Source organism: Ochotona princeps, chromosome 3 (assembly GCF_030435755.1).
Source record: "Ochotona princeps isolate mOchPri1 chromosome 3, mOchPri1.hap1, whole genome shotgun sequence".
NCBI classification, from domain to species: Eukaryota; Metazoa; Chordata; class Mammalia; order Lagomorpha; family Ochotonidae; genus Ochotona; species Ochotona princeps.
In genome coordinates this window covers 35,395,508-35,410,231 of record NC_080834.1, presented here as the reverse complement: position 1 = coordinate 35,410,231, position 14,724 = coordinate 35,395,508, and the positions used below count along the sequence as shown (strand labels likewise).

Here is a 14,724-nt window from a genome sequence, read left to right as displayed (position 1 = left end):
CCAGTTTCTATCCTAGAAAGCAAAGCCTTCTCTTTTCTGGCCTGACTCAAGGAGATTTGCTGGAGCTGCACTATGAGCAAGTGCCAGCTGGATTTCTAGAATGTTTTAGGATGTTCAGGAATGAATGTGCTCACACTAGGTTTCTAGAATGTTCCCTCTTCAGCAAGGCAGCCCCACACCACTCGGCATCATCCTAGGCTTGTATCCCTGCGCCTCCTGGTTTCTCCTTTGAGATGCTCTCTTGCGTGTTGGCCCCAGAGAAGGCTCTCCCTTCTTGAGTCTGTGGCCTCTGTTGTTCTCCTTTGTTCCTCATTTTGCTAATTTGTACGCCCCTCTTTACAGACTTCGGTTTGAGCAACTGTGCAGGCATCCTGGGCTACTCCGACCCCTTCAGCACGCAGTGCGGCAGCCCCGCCTACGCCGCGCCAGAACTCCTCGCCAGGAAGAAGTATGGGCCCAAAATCGACGTGTGGTCCATGTGAGTTGCCCAGCCCAATGAACACTGCATGCTTTCTGTGCATGGCACCCCATGTCCCCTGCCTTCTGCCCACGACCCCTGCCTTCCGTCATGACCCCCTGCCTTCCACCCCCACTCCACCTTGTGCCCATCCTCTGCACAGTGCCTGTGCTTCCGAGTCTTCACCACCTTGACCTCCCTCCCTCTGTCATGGCTCTGTGCTTGGTGCTGACTTTCCTTCAGTGCTACTTCCCAGTTCTCCAAATGGCGACATGCCACCACGCTCTGATTTTAATCCCTTGAGCCACTGTTGAGTTCCTCCTCCAAAGCTCCCCGCCAGTGGTCCTCTGCATCCCTTCCTTGACACCTGTCCTTGCCTGGTCATTCTCCTGTCAAGTGGCTCCTGACCTGTCACCCCGGTTGGGAAAGAAGATTCTAGCACAGCAGGGAGCTCATGTGTGTTGCATGGGAATCTGGGAAATGAGTGGCAGATTGGGCCCTCATGAGGGTGTCCTGTGATTGGAGTGGTGGAGCTGATGTGAGACAGGGCCATCCAGGGAGAGTGCCCGCCAGCTGACACAGCTGAGGCCAGCTGCTCCAGAGCCCTGCTTGAGAGGAAGACTGGTCAGTACTGTGTTGTCCCCAGTCATCACAGCGATGACAGAAGGGGGTCCTTTCCAGACCAGAATGCAGACAACAAGAAAAGGATGTGTGACTTGTAGGAGTAGCAGGGCCCTTTGGGGAGACCCCTTGAGGAGGGTGAGTGCATTCCTTGTCATCAGCGTGACACTTGCGGTCCATCCAGTTTACTGTTACTGTGCCAGGGGAGCAGGTTAGCTGTCCAGTGTGGGAAGGTGCAGGGGGAGATGAGCCCCAGGGGTAGGCTGTAGGGCTGTCATGTTGAAGCCCAGCCCTTTGTTCTTGCCTCTTATACCAGGTTGCTTGTGTGGGCAAAGTATTCACATGTAGTGTACACAGATGTTCCATTGCTCAGCTTGGGCCCAGGAGTCAAACCAGAGGGGTCTGCTCCCCATGGAAGGGTTTCCCCAGCACCTTCTATCCCTGTCCTTTGCCTCCTCTGTCCCTACCCATTAACCAGAACCAGTGACTACCCAGAAGTAATGATGGTGACAGGTGGCCTTGGAGGGGATATGGAGGGAGGCAGGTGGCCCCAAACTAGACGCCTGGATGTGTCAGGGCTTGTGTCCAGCCAGGGAACAGCTGTCTGCACCCTCAGTCCTGGCTCCAGGGGCAACCAGACCCTTGCTACCTTCCGTTGTATTTCCCACTGCCCTGCCCGAAGGTCCTGCTATGTGGCCCAAGGTGCTCTGACAATCTCTAAGGGGCTACTTCCTGAGTCCTGGGAAAATAAAATCACATCTGTGAAAGCGCCCAGTCTTTCTCTTCACTGTTGCAGGGCGCTGGGGCTGCTGGGAAGGAGGAACAGAGGGAAAACTCAGAATATGTAGGGTTTTATTTCCATGGTGGCGGAAGAATGGCCAGGAGTCGTGTTCAATGGTGAGGTCTCAGCGGGCAGAGCCTGTGGGGCATGCAGCCTGGAGTCTGGGGGTGGGGGGCTGCGGGGAGAAGAGGGGGGTGAGTTAGAGTTCTCAACTTTTGATGGATGGAGTGATCAGGAATTTGTGTGACTTTTCTCCTTTCCTTTTTTTCTTTTTGAAGATTTCTTTTGATATGCAAGGCAGATTTGGAGAGAGGAGAGACAGAAAGAAAGATCTTCCATCTGCTGGTTCACTCCCCAAATGGGTCACAGAAGTTGGAGCTGAACTGATCTGAATCCAGAAGCCAGGAACCTCTTCTGGTCTCCCACATGTGGGGTCCTTGGGGTGGAATTGCAGGTGCTGCTTGGTTTGCAGTGGGACTGGAAGCATTGGAGATGGGGAAGTGCATCTGCTGCTACTGCCCTGCGGGGCGCTGTGGCTCAGCAGCACTCTGCACTGCCAGGTGTTGGTCATGTGCTCTCAGGATCAGGTTCACAGGGCTGGTAGGGAATAGTGGGTGCCAGTGAGGAGCCTGCAGCATGTCCTGAGCCTGGGAGAGGATCCAAGTCCCTGCCCAGAGCATCACCAAGTTGAAAAGTAGGAAGTGGCACTATCGGAGAGTGAGCACTTTTATGTGTTCAGATGAGGTTGTGAGGGTGGGTCTGGTAAGAAGTTTCTTGGGGTTTAGACCTGCCAGCAGGCCCCGAGATCACCGAGGGTGAGGCAGACCAGACGGTGGCCTTTGGCTGCAAGAACCACCAGGGACAAGCTGGTGAAGAATGTGTGCTTTATTATCCGAAGGTACAGATTTTAAAGGGTAAGGAAGGGGAAGGCAGGAGGGAGCTTTCCAGCAGACCCCACGCCCACCAAAGATGCTATAATTAGCTATGTGACAGGTCTGTCTCCCCAGATCTTCTGGTGATGTCAGAGGTCATGCTCAGGTAAACTCCCCTTGACCTCATAGCCATGTTGGAAGTCACACTCCATATGTAGGCCTGAAGGCTATAACTCAGGCCATGGGGAAGGTTAGGCATAAGCCAATCCCTTCAGGCAGCAGGGTAGGGGCCTGGGGCGATTGCCCACAGAAGTTAGCATCCTTGGTGATACCAGACAGTTTCTCTCTTTCTTTCTCTTTCTCCTCCTCTCTCTGCCTTGTGAGGATAGGTGTTTCCAACCCAGGAGGAGAGTCCTCCCCAGCCATGACTGTGAGGACATCCATGTGTGCGGTTTGAGCCCAAACTGAGGGATTTGGCTGTGTACCCCTGCACACATGCAGGGCTCACCTGGAACCAGCTGCAGAGGGTGGGGCGAGGCAGAGGGACAGACCTGGGGCTCCACCAGCCAGGCTGCAGAAGGGAGCTGCATCTGTTGCCAGCAGCTGGCGGGCTGGGGACTGTTCCAGGTGGAGGAAATGGCATATGCAAAGATGGGCAGGTGTACAATATCCAGTGACTGTGGCTGGTAGTTTGGGAGAAAGCATACAACTTGAGACTCTTTTGTATAGAATTCATCTCCCCCTGCTTTGGGGTCCTGTGCATGAGATGGAGTTTCTGTTTGGTGTCCGAGATTGTGTCACCAGGACTGGAAGTAGAAAACTTGAGGAGCCTTTCATTTTCAAGCCTGCTTAAAGTGAGAGGGGAGGTCACTCATGGGGGTGGACATTGTCACTATGAAGTCTCCTCTGTTTTATTACTGTCAGACAACAGCTGACAGCCCCTGTGTTGGGCATCAGGGACTTTTTCTCCAAGATGGCTGAGACTGACTTAGCAAGCAAACCTGGCTGCCACCCAAGGGGAGTCTGGGAGAGAAAGCCCCTCCCCACAAACAGAGCCTGCTGGGCCCTGCCCTAGCACAACAGGGACAAATGATGCAAGTAAGAGAGGTGCCTCTCTTTCTGGGGAGTTTCCCTTTGCTTTCATTTTAAAAGATCTTATTATTTTTTTTATTTGAAAGGCAGAGTTTGAGAGAGAGAAAGAGAGGGAGAGAGAGCTTCTATCTACTGATTTACTCCCTTAATAACCATAATGGCTGGAGCTAAGCCAATCCAAAGCCGGGAGCCAGGAGCTTCCTCTGGATCTCCCACACAGATGCATGGTCCCAAGGACTTAGTTCATCCTCTGCTGCTTTCGCAAGCCACTAGCACAGAGAGCTGGACTGGAAGTCGGGCAGCTGGAACATGAACCCTTGTTCCCGTGGCATGATGGTGCTGTAGGCAGAAGCTAAGCCTACTAAGCCACAGTGCTGCCCTTCTCATTACTTTTGAATCATTACTTTAAATCACTCACCCCTTTCCCTTACTCCAGATAGCTGAATTGTATGTACTTCCCGGTGACTGGAGATTTCAAATACAAAACCCTAAGTATTCATCCTGCCGTGGGAAACATTTAAACCTTTGCTCCCATCAATGGGCTTTTCCTCCTCAAAGAAAACACTGTCGGGCCCGGCACGATATGGCCTGGGAAAGCAGTCAAGGACGGCCCAAAGCCTTGGGACCCTGCACCTGTGTAGGAGACCCGGAAAGAAGTTCCTGGCTCTTGGCTTCAGATCGGCGCAGCACCGACCATTGCGGCTGCTTGGGGAGTGAACCATTGGACGGAAGATCTTCCTCTCTGTCTCTCCTCCGCTCTGTGCATCTGCCTTTCCAATAAAATAAATAAATTAAAAAAAAAAAAACTGTCATGGAAATCACTGCTTAAAACAGTGAGAATACAAATAGACTTTATTTGCAAATTGTTAAGATGCTCACTTGAGAACTCCCATGAATCCCAAAGCAAAAAATGAAGAGAATGATCCCCAACAGATGGAGCATCCAGCTTTTTTCTTTTTGGCCAGGGTTGCCCTTGGCCCTTGGGGAGTCCCCGGGGTGTGTGGTTGACAGTCACATACCACACACCCAGACCGTTGGCTGGGTGGCACTGTTTTAAGGCAGCCCTCCCACCTGTGCATAGGCTGAGTCTAGATTCCATCAGCTTCCCCACCCAGACGCCCTCAGAATGGGGGCTGGCAGGAGGAGGAGACTTTTGGGGGGGTATCCAGGGGAGTTTTGACTTTAAGAAAGAAAGTTCCCTTGAGCTTCCTAGATGTCTCGGTTATAAAACGCATGACTTTTTCCTTTGTAGTTAGCTGCTTTGTTGGATATAGAAGTGGATCAAGAGAAGGGAAAAGGAACCAAAGTCGTTCAAATGCATAAGAAGGCATTTGTCAGGAACTGGCACAGTTGGACGGAGGTGGGGTGCAAGTCTGAGCTTCCCGAATGTGGGGGGTCTGGGTGGGCTTCCTCTCTCCGGACCCCACTGAGATCTCGCCTTGCTGGGTGTTGATCCTGGAGCGGGCAGGAGATTGCTGTTGGCTGTAGTTATTTTAGTTTCTCAAGGCAATTCCTTTCTTGCAAATTACCCAGAAATCATGTGTTCATACTTGGGTATCAACGGGGCAGTTTCTGAGGTTCCTGCTCACACGCCTGCGAGGGGACTGGACCCTCCACCTGCTGGTATAGCTGTACCCCTTGCATCTCGCTGCAGTCGGGTGATCTCTGCAGGGAGCGGTGATCCTGTCTTTCTTCTTCCTGAAGGCAGGCGTTTGGGCTGCGAAGGAAGATTGGTCCCTGTAAGAGGCAGGACTACCATCTGGCTGTCCCAGGGCCTCTGGCTCTCTGCCTGCAGCCGCCCTGCAGTGTCACACTTGTTACTTTGACAGCAGATCATCCCATTTGGTCCTCAAGACAGTGGTTCACACTGGCTTCTCTCTGCTTGGAGAAATTCTATCATTGTGTTGGCTTGTTGTCCCCCACCTCTCATCCCAGTCTTTGATTGCTGTCTGTCTGTCTCCTTCTCTCTGATTCCTGGGGGTCCCACATCTGCCACCGAGAGCTGATGGGCCCTGAGCCGTATTTCAAAACATCCATCAGGACATTCTTGAGCGTGTTTGCAAACTACCCCTAATTCTGCAGGATTACCGGAGCTTGCAAACCACATTCTGCAGCGTCCCCTTGGCATTCCCACATCCTTCTGAAATGTCAGAGGGACCAGATTTCTCTTCATCCTAACGTTAAATATGATGAAGCATCTGGGGAGAGGGCTTAAGAAGCTCCTTTTGGTTTATCTTCTAAGATCTCAATGTAGGTTTCCATCATTGTTGGACATCAGGGAACAAACATAATTGTAGCTATTTTTCCCCTATTGTTCTTTTTAAAATAAATGAAACACTAAATCACCATTTGTCCAACTCTTAATTTATGCCAGGTGCGTCTCTGAGTACTTTGTCTTTCTTCGTTCCCTTTGTGCCTCTTACCAGCAGAGAGCTGGGAACCGTGAGTAGCCACAGTTTAGAGAGAGGAGACGTGGGGAACAGAGAGAAAGCGAGGTGCCCTTTATTAAGGATGGTGATTTCTGTTGATAATGAATTCATCTCAGAGCAATGGAGTTCTGGAGTCAGTTTGATCATCAGAATTCCTGTAGAAACTAGTTGCTGCATCCCAGGTTGATCCCACAGTGCCCTGGTGCGATTTTTAAGATAAATAAGCATGTGTTATGCTTACCTGTGATGCTATGCATATTGCAGAGAAAAAAAACCAATAAAATTCTTGGGGATTTGAAAGATTTATCATCTTTTTTTTTCTTTGTAGTGTTCTTTTTTTCCAGAAATGTTTATTTTTATTTGAATGGCAGAATCATAGAAAAAAGGAGAACTCTTCCAATCTGTTTGTTAACTACTTGGGTGACTACAGTGGGAGTCGGGACTCCCATTTGGGTGCAAGGGCTCACACACCTGGGCCATCCTCCACTGCTTTTCCAGGCCACAGTCAGGGACCTGGGTCAGAGGTGGAGCAGTTAGGATGTGAATTGGCGCCTATGTGGAATGCTGGCATTGCAGGCAGAGGCTTTACCCACTATACCACAGCATTAGACCCATACACCATCCTTTCAAAGCAGGACTAGGTAACCAAATTTCTGTGAAGGCTATTCGGACTTTTTTTTTTTTTTTTTGGACATTTTTAAAGCCATTTGTAGGCCATAGAAAATTCTCAACTCAGGCCCGGAGCGATAGCGTAGTGGTTAAGGTCCTTGCCTTAAATGCGCCAGGATCCCATATGGGCGCCGGTTCTAATCCCACAGCCCTGCTTCCCATCCACCTCACTGCCTGTGGCCTGGGACGACCCAAAGCCTTGGGACCCTGCACCCGCGTGGGAGACCCAGAGGAAGCTCCTGGCTTTGGACTGGCTCAGCTTCAGCTGTTGCAGCCACTTGGGGAATAAACCATAGTACGGAAGACCTTCCTCTCTGTCTCTCCTCCTCTCTGTGCATCTGCCTTTCCAATAAAAATAAATTAAAAAAAAAAAAAAAAGAAAATTCTCCACGCAAAAATCAGCCTGCTGTGAATATTTTGAGTTTTGAGTCCCATCTTGCAATTTGTCTTGGCAGGACCAGACCAAACGATTTTGTGGCCCTTGTATAGCTGGACGTTCCCCAACCCAGTAAAAGGAAAAGCATTCTTGCTCACTTTGGTATCTGATTGAAATGTAGCTTCCAGGTGCAGAAATGTAGAATTAACCGGATGGCTCTGGACAGCTAAAAAAGCTGGAACAAATTTAAATATTACTGAGACTGAAACCTCCTCCCCCAGAACATTTAAATTAGCAGCGTTCCTTTGATTGGATGGCTCGTGTGTGGTGGGAGCAGAATCATTGTACCTGGATGTATAGGATCCTCTGCTGGGATGACCCAGCCCTCCTGTCACTTCTCCTCCCCAACCCCCAAGTAGTTTCAGACATGGGTGTGGTCGCAAGCACCTAGAGAGGGTTTTCTGAGTCAGTCTGCAGGGGAACCCAGGAACAGGCACTTCTAACAAACTGCTGTACCCCGAGGACCACCTGTTGGGATCCAATGTAGTAGTCCAAACACCAGGAAGCTTTGTTCTCCAACATGAGGGAGCTTCAAAAAATTCATCATATGGCCTGGCGCGATGGCTAAGTGACTAAATCCTCGCCTTGTGTGTGCTAGGATCCCATATGGGCACCGGTTCATGCCCCAGCTGCTCCACTTCCCATCCAGCTTGCTGATCCTTACCTGCAGGAAAAGACCACCCTCTTCAGGTTTGAGTGTGGATATTAGAGTCCAGACTGAGGCCTCCAGAAGTGAGCAGGAAATGAATCCTTTGCGCTTTATTTTTGCCCTTTGGCTCAACTTCCTCGGATCCTGCTCAGATGTTGGATTTTTTTCCCAAAGAATTATTAATTTTTTTGAAAGGCAGAGTTATAAAGAGAAGGAAAGAGAAAGAGATCTTTTTTCTGTTGGTTCACTTCCCAAATGGCCACAGTGGCTGGAGTTGAGCTGATCTGAAACCAGAAGCCAGAAACTTCTTCCAGATCTCTCAAGTGGGTGCAGGGGCCCAACGACCTGGGCCATCATCTGCTGCTTTCCCAGATCCTAAGTAGGAAGCTGGATTGAAAGTGGAGCAACCAGGACTTGAACCAGTGCCCTTATGGGATTTTGGTGCTGCAGGTGGAGGATTAGCCTGACCTTGTTGCATGATGTACTAAGGCTCTGGAGTGTGAAGGTCGCAGGTCCAGTTTGCACATCAGTAACATGCTGGCCCTGGAAGAGCAGGTGTTCTGGAGCCAGTGGGTGGACACTGTGGACAGTGGCCTTGGAAGCCCATCCTCACTGCCCTGTATGGCATGGGGCAGCCTTGAGAGGCTGGGCACCACTCAGTGTCCCCTAACATCTTTTTGCCAGAGACACATTACAGCCATTGCATCTGTGTGTCCCAGGCCTCTTGGCAGAAATTCTGTGACACAGGGGCAGCCTCTGAGCTTTCCAAACTCCTACCAATCTCTAGGAAGCATCCAAAGTAAGGAACATTGAATTCTGCCCCAGAACTCCTTCGAAATGCATCATGGCACAGTTGCTTCTGGGACCTATCATCACTCCTGTTTCTCCTTCCTTCCTCCTGCCCCCTATGGGCTCTTTCAGCTTCCTTTGGTCCCGTTAGTATTCCTACTAAAGGGTCCGTGCCCCAGGTTTGCCACCCGGCAATTGTTCTCCAAATAAGTGTCTGCTCTGCTCGTCTCTTCCCATTGCATGCCGTGACTGCCTTCCTGACTTGCAACAGCAATGCACTGGATCTCCCACCAAGATCTTCTGTGCCCCCATTCTGTGCTGCTTCTGTTGATGTAGGTGAGATGCCCACTCCAAGCCTTTCATTCACCCCACATCTATCTGTATCTGGAGTAGACACACATAGAAGTGATCCACTTGCCTATGTGCTTGCCATGTTCATTCTTGTTTTCATTTCCTGGTTTACACTTTCTATTGCAGCATCCTCACATCCAACCAGCCAGACATACAGAAGCCCACTTTCTGTCTCTCTCTGTCTCTGTCTCTCTCTCACCTACACACACACACACACACACACACACAGAGTTGTCTCTGTTGTAAGGAGTTCAGTCTCCCCGCTGAACTCCTCTTGCGAACACAGGCAGTGTGGTCCAGCCTTTTCTTACTACCTGAGCCCTCCTCAATTGCTGATAAGGGCTATGCTTATTTGCTTGTGTGTTTCTGCCAGTGTCTCTTGCCCTATGCGGCACCTACGGCGTGCAGCCTCCCTGAACCCTCTTCTGTAACCTTGCCTGAGGAGGGCTGTCCAGCAAACTTTGGCGGTGTGGGTGTTTATATATCTGTCTCCGCAGTGAGCTCCAGAGGCAGGATCGAGCCTCGGTGGAGGTCTGAAATTTAAGAGTGAGCTGGAGCTTAACTCACGCGCTCTGGGATGTGTCAGGGCCTGGAATGCTGTCATTCAGGGGCGCCTCCACGGCCTTGGGCCTCCACGGCCTTGATTTCTGTCTGTCTCAGTTGGATTTGTTTTGACTGGAAGTTCTGTGGCATGTGTTTACAATGCAATCCCCCTCCCCTGGGTGTTTTTGAACACTTGGGACCTGGAGGCAGGCCGGCATTTGCATCCCTACCAGGAAATGTCTTCCAAATGATGTTAACTTGGCATGCTCAGCAACAGAAAAACCCTCCAGGAAGATGCTGCTGTTCTCTGCGCTGATGCTGGGCAGAAGCCGGGTAGCCCACCCAGAGCGTTCACAACCACCATGGAGACACCCGGGCCGGGAGCTGAGTGTCAGAGTCTGGCGATCAACATAAAATAAAAAACAATAAGGGCGAGAAAGAGAAACCCCTTCCCTCCCTCTGGCATGAGCAGTTTCTCTAGATCCAGGCAAAACTTTAGGGAACTTTTCTTTTGAGGGACTGAGGGGTAACTGGGCACCTAGTCAGGCTGGGACTGGCCCTGCCTTATGGGGCAGACCCTGTGACTTTTGCTCTGGCTTCCTTTAAATGCCACCTGCTATATACTATGCTTGAAAAACCACATCGTGACAAGACATGTTGGCAAGATCCCTAACGCTTACGAGGCTCTCCGTCTGTCATTTGGTCTGGGTTTCACTTTGGTTTGCTTGGTCTCTGCTTGCCCTAGTTGGTTCTGCCTACCTGGGACCAGAGTGTTGCAGATTTTTATATTCCAGATTTTGGATTTTGTGTGTATATACATAATGAGGTATCTTGGGACTGGGGCCAGGACCCAAACCTGATGTTCATTTGTGTTTCATGTTTACCTAAGCAGTGTTTTGAGGCTGCCTGGGTTTTGAGCACAACCCGTTACAGAGCCAGGGATGGAATGTTGCGCCAATAGTGTTGCAGTGGAGCTCACGGTTACTTGGTGTGTGGGTTTTGCATTGACGATGCTCGCTTTGTGCATCACTGAGAGAGAAGGGACACGACTTCCTCGCCTTCAAGGTGATGCTGAAAGTTCTGGAAAGATGATGAGGCTGAGGGCCTGTTGTGATCGGCATCAAGGTGTCTGCCCAGAGCTGTTGCCGAGCCTTTATCCTCCTCCTCCTGCTCCTGCTCCTCCCTCCTGCCCCCAGCCCCGGCACCTCCACTGGAGAGCCCCATTCTGGTCTCACACTTTGCTGTCTCTCCTTTCAGAGGTGTGAACATGTACGCCATGCTGACCGGGACCCTGCCCTTCACTGTGGAGCCTTTCAGCCTGAGGGCTTTGTACCAGAAGATGGTGGACAAAGAAATGAACCCCCTCCCCACCCAGCTCTCCACAGGTAACGCCTCTGGCTGCTTGCTCTGCATCTTTCTGTCCTGACTAGTTAGGGCCTGTTTTGAAGTGATTACAGCAGGCCCCTCATGTCCATGGGAGGATGTACCCCAAGGCCTTCCACTGATGCTTACAACCCAGAGGAGTGGACACATGCTGTGTCTTCTCCTAAGCATGTCTGCCTAGGATAGAGATCCATAGCAACTGCCTAACAAAGGAGAATCCATGTAACAAAATACCTAGTAAAGGTTACGTTATGCATTACTTCTGGAATTTTCCATTGAGTGTCTTTGGTTCATGGCTGGTCACAGGTAACTGAGACTGCATGGAGTGACATCATGGGGAGGGGTGGCTAGCGCAGCAGTGGTGCCTGGCTCTCCCAGGGTTTCAAGTGTCTTTCCTGTTGTAGACACCGTGTCTCAAGAGGTGGCTGGTTTCTTCCTCTCCCCACAGCTGCTCTTTCTACCCCACCTGCCACCTGCATTCTTACCTGTCCCATGATCACCCCCAATCCCTAACTTCCTCCTTCCTGCTTCTGGGCTGGACACAGCCCAGGGAGCTCTTGTGTTCTCCACTTGGAAAATAATTGTAGGCTTGATTGTTTGGGGACTTGGTCTGTTGCAGTGTTGACTTGGAGAAGCCTGGTATAGAATCACATGGCTATTATGTCTTCTCTGGTCAACTTACTGGGAAGAAATGCTAGTTGCATTCAGCTAGGCCTGTTCTTGGTTTGTTGAGTTTTTGAGCGTTTTGAGAAGGTTTTAAATACAACAGCGGTTCGGTGGCTTCATCACACTGAATCCTCAGCTGTGTTTGTAAAAGTTCTCTCGAACTTCAGCTGGCTCCTATTTCAGTAAACAGTTTGAATTAGGGTTTGGTTTCACAGCCAGTGAATTAGTACAATCTGATCTTTGGTTTGCAGTTCACTTTAGGTTCTTGGCCTTAGCTTGGCTTTGATAGTCATTTAATTGGTTCCTTAGAATAAACTCACTTTTACCAAGGTAAAGCTTTTGGCTAATATCTGTATCTACACACACCCACACTCACCCACCCATCCATACACACATGTGTATAGATAGATGTATATACACACATATGTGCATATGTATACATAGGTATATATACATGCATATGTATTTATATGTATTTAGCTTCAGTTTATGATGCTAGGCTAAACTCCAGCACTTTTTTTTTTTTACTACTGTCACACATTTTTCTCTTCATGTTATAAAGCATCAATGAGACTGACCTTGAATTTGTTCATTGAGTGAGATCCAGGTCATGCTTTCAGCTTTGTCTGGGAGGGCCACCTGCTGAGCAGGCATGCACAGTGTCCCTGGGAAGATAGGCACAGGACTCCTGCATGAGGGCCGTAGCTGGTGGAGTTGGGGATGCTGAATGGATTGCAGTAGTCAGGTCTTGGAACTTCCAGAACTACTGAGAGCGCGGGAAGCCCTGTGCAATGTGCTGCGTCCTTTGTTCACTTATTCTATATTCAATTTCATGCAATCATGCCATGTCTGTGTGCTGTGTGCCAGTAACGTGTGAGCATGTTCCAGGGGCCAGGAAGCCGAGAGAGGACAAACCACACACTCTTCTTCCTTACCAAGTTGGGGCATCAACGGACAAGCGATGAGCAGATAAATAAGTGTATGATGGTCAGTCGTATGAGTGTGATAATGGGGTACTGATTAAAGATTTTTAAAACAGTTAAAATTTAAAACTTTTTAAGAATTATATTGTGGCATAATTGTAAACTCACACACAGTTGCAAGGAAAAATAGAGACCCTCAGCCAGTTTCCCCAAATGGTAGAATACCACCACTAGATAATGAACATGGGTGAGCTCTGATGGTCTCATTCAGATGTCACAAGGTTCATGTGTGTGCTGGCATGGTTTAAGTTCTGTGCACCTGTGTCGTATGCGTGGATCTGTGTGATGTCCCCACTCTTTCACTCACACGCGCTGGGCGGCTGCTCCTGTGGATCTGCAGGCCACAGCCACCTTCTTCCTCCTGCTTTCCCTCTTCCTTGCCTCTGCCAACAGCTGCTGGGCTCCCCATCTCTGTACTCGTGGCATTTCAAGAATGCTATATCCTATGGCTCTTTGAAAAGTTGGTAGAAAATGGAATTAAAAGACAAGCTTGCTTTGGTGTGTAGAAATACATGCCTTTGGGCCCGGCGGCGTGGCCTAGCGGCTAAAGTCCTCGCCTTGAATGCGCCGGGATCCCATATGGGCGCCGGTTCTAATCCCGGCAGCTCCATTTCCCATCCAGCTCCCTGCTTGTGGCCTGGGAAAGCAGTCGAGGACGGCCCAATGCTTTGGGACCCTGCACCTGTGTGGGAGAGCCGGAAGAGGTTCCTGGTTCCCAGCTTCGGATCGGCACGCACCGGCCCGTTGCAGCTCACTTGGGGAGTGAATCATCGGACGGAAGATCTTCCTCTCTGTCTCTCCTCCTCTGTGTATATCTGACTTTGTAATAAAATAAATAAATCTTTAAAAAAAAAAAGAAATACATGCCTTTGAGGCGTCTTCAGAGAGGTCACCGGAAGTGTGTATTATGAAAACGCGAGGCAAGGGCTCCAACTTTCTGGTACCAAAAATAAAATTATCCCTTAATTCCAGGAACTTTATTTATTTATTTGAAAGGTAGAGTGATTGAGTGAAAGAGAAAGATGGTTCTCTGGCTGATTCACTGCCCAAATATCCACGACAGCCAGGGCTGAAGTCAGCTGCCGGGAGCCCCATCTGAGTCCCCAAGGGAAGTGACAGGAACCCAAGTGTTTGGACCAGCATCCAGAACTTTCCAGGTGCATTAGCAGGGAGCAGGAGAAGTGTGAAGGAGTCAGGACTTGGCTCAAGCATTCAGATAGGGAATGTGGGCTCTTACTCACAGTGCCCCAGCACCCAGCCCTCTGGGCTATTTGAAAACTCCATAGAACCCAACCCTCGCAGGCTGCACTCAGTACCTTAGCAGGGAGCAGGAGAAGTGTGGAGCAGTCAGGCCTTGGCTCAAGCACTCAGATAGGGAACGTGGGCTCTAACTCACAGTGCCCTAGCACCCAGCCCTCTGGGCTGTTTGAAGTGCTCGGTAGAAGCCAACCTTCGCAGGCTGCACTCGGTGGTTTCTCAATGGTGAAAATAAACGTACCTCTAAGACATGAAAGTACCCTTTGAGACACTGGAAAGCATTCTAAAGGCAATTCCAAGGGAGGACTGTTAAAAATGTCCCCTGGGCGTGCCAGCACCCTTGGAACCAGCAGCCAGCTGACCTCACAGCGCTCCAGTTGGCGGTTCTCCTTCACCCATCAGCTCAGAAGGTGCTGCTTAAGGCTGTTCAAGCCCACATTCCTGCAGCCTGGTGCTGTCTTGACTTGGCAAAGTGTGAATCGTATCTCTAGACCTGCCTTCCCAGGGAAGGCATCTAGTATCCTGCTCTCTCTCTCGCTCTCTCTCTCTCTCTCTGTCTCTTTTCCGCAGTGAAGCTGGGACAATGGAACTCTGTCTTCTCCATTCAGCCTTTAGGCCTTTGATCCTCTGTGCCAGGCAGCACAGGCGATGCTGGTGCATGGCAGGGGTTCCCAGGTGGGGATCCAGGCTGCTGACCTAGTGCAGGAGGCGAGCTGCACTAGGGGGAGCCTGGGACATCCTTTTTG

At 50.2% G+C, this 14,724-nt stretch overlaps 1 protein-coding gene across 1 annotated transcript in view; it reads left to right on the top strand.

Annotated features, from left to right (window-relative positions):
* The window catches only part of HUNK (hormonally up-regulated Neu-associated kinase), a 102,889-nt gene that overhangs the window by 61,805 nt on the left and 26,360 nt on the right, over nucleotides 1-14,724 (top strand). Inside the window, exons 4-5 of the mRNA XM_004588579.2 lie at nucleotides 343-478; nucleotides 10,947-11,074. Coding sequence (XP_004588636.2) covers nucleotides 343-478; nucleotides 10,947-11,074 — 264 coding nt within the window. The remainder of the gene's footprint in view (nucleotides 1-342; nucleotides 479-10,946; nucleotides 11,075-14,724) is intronic.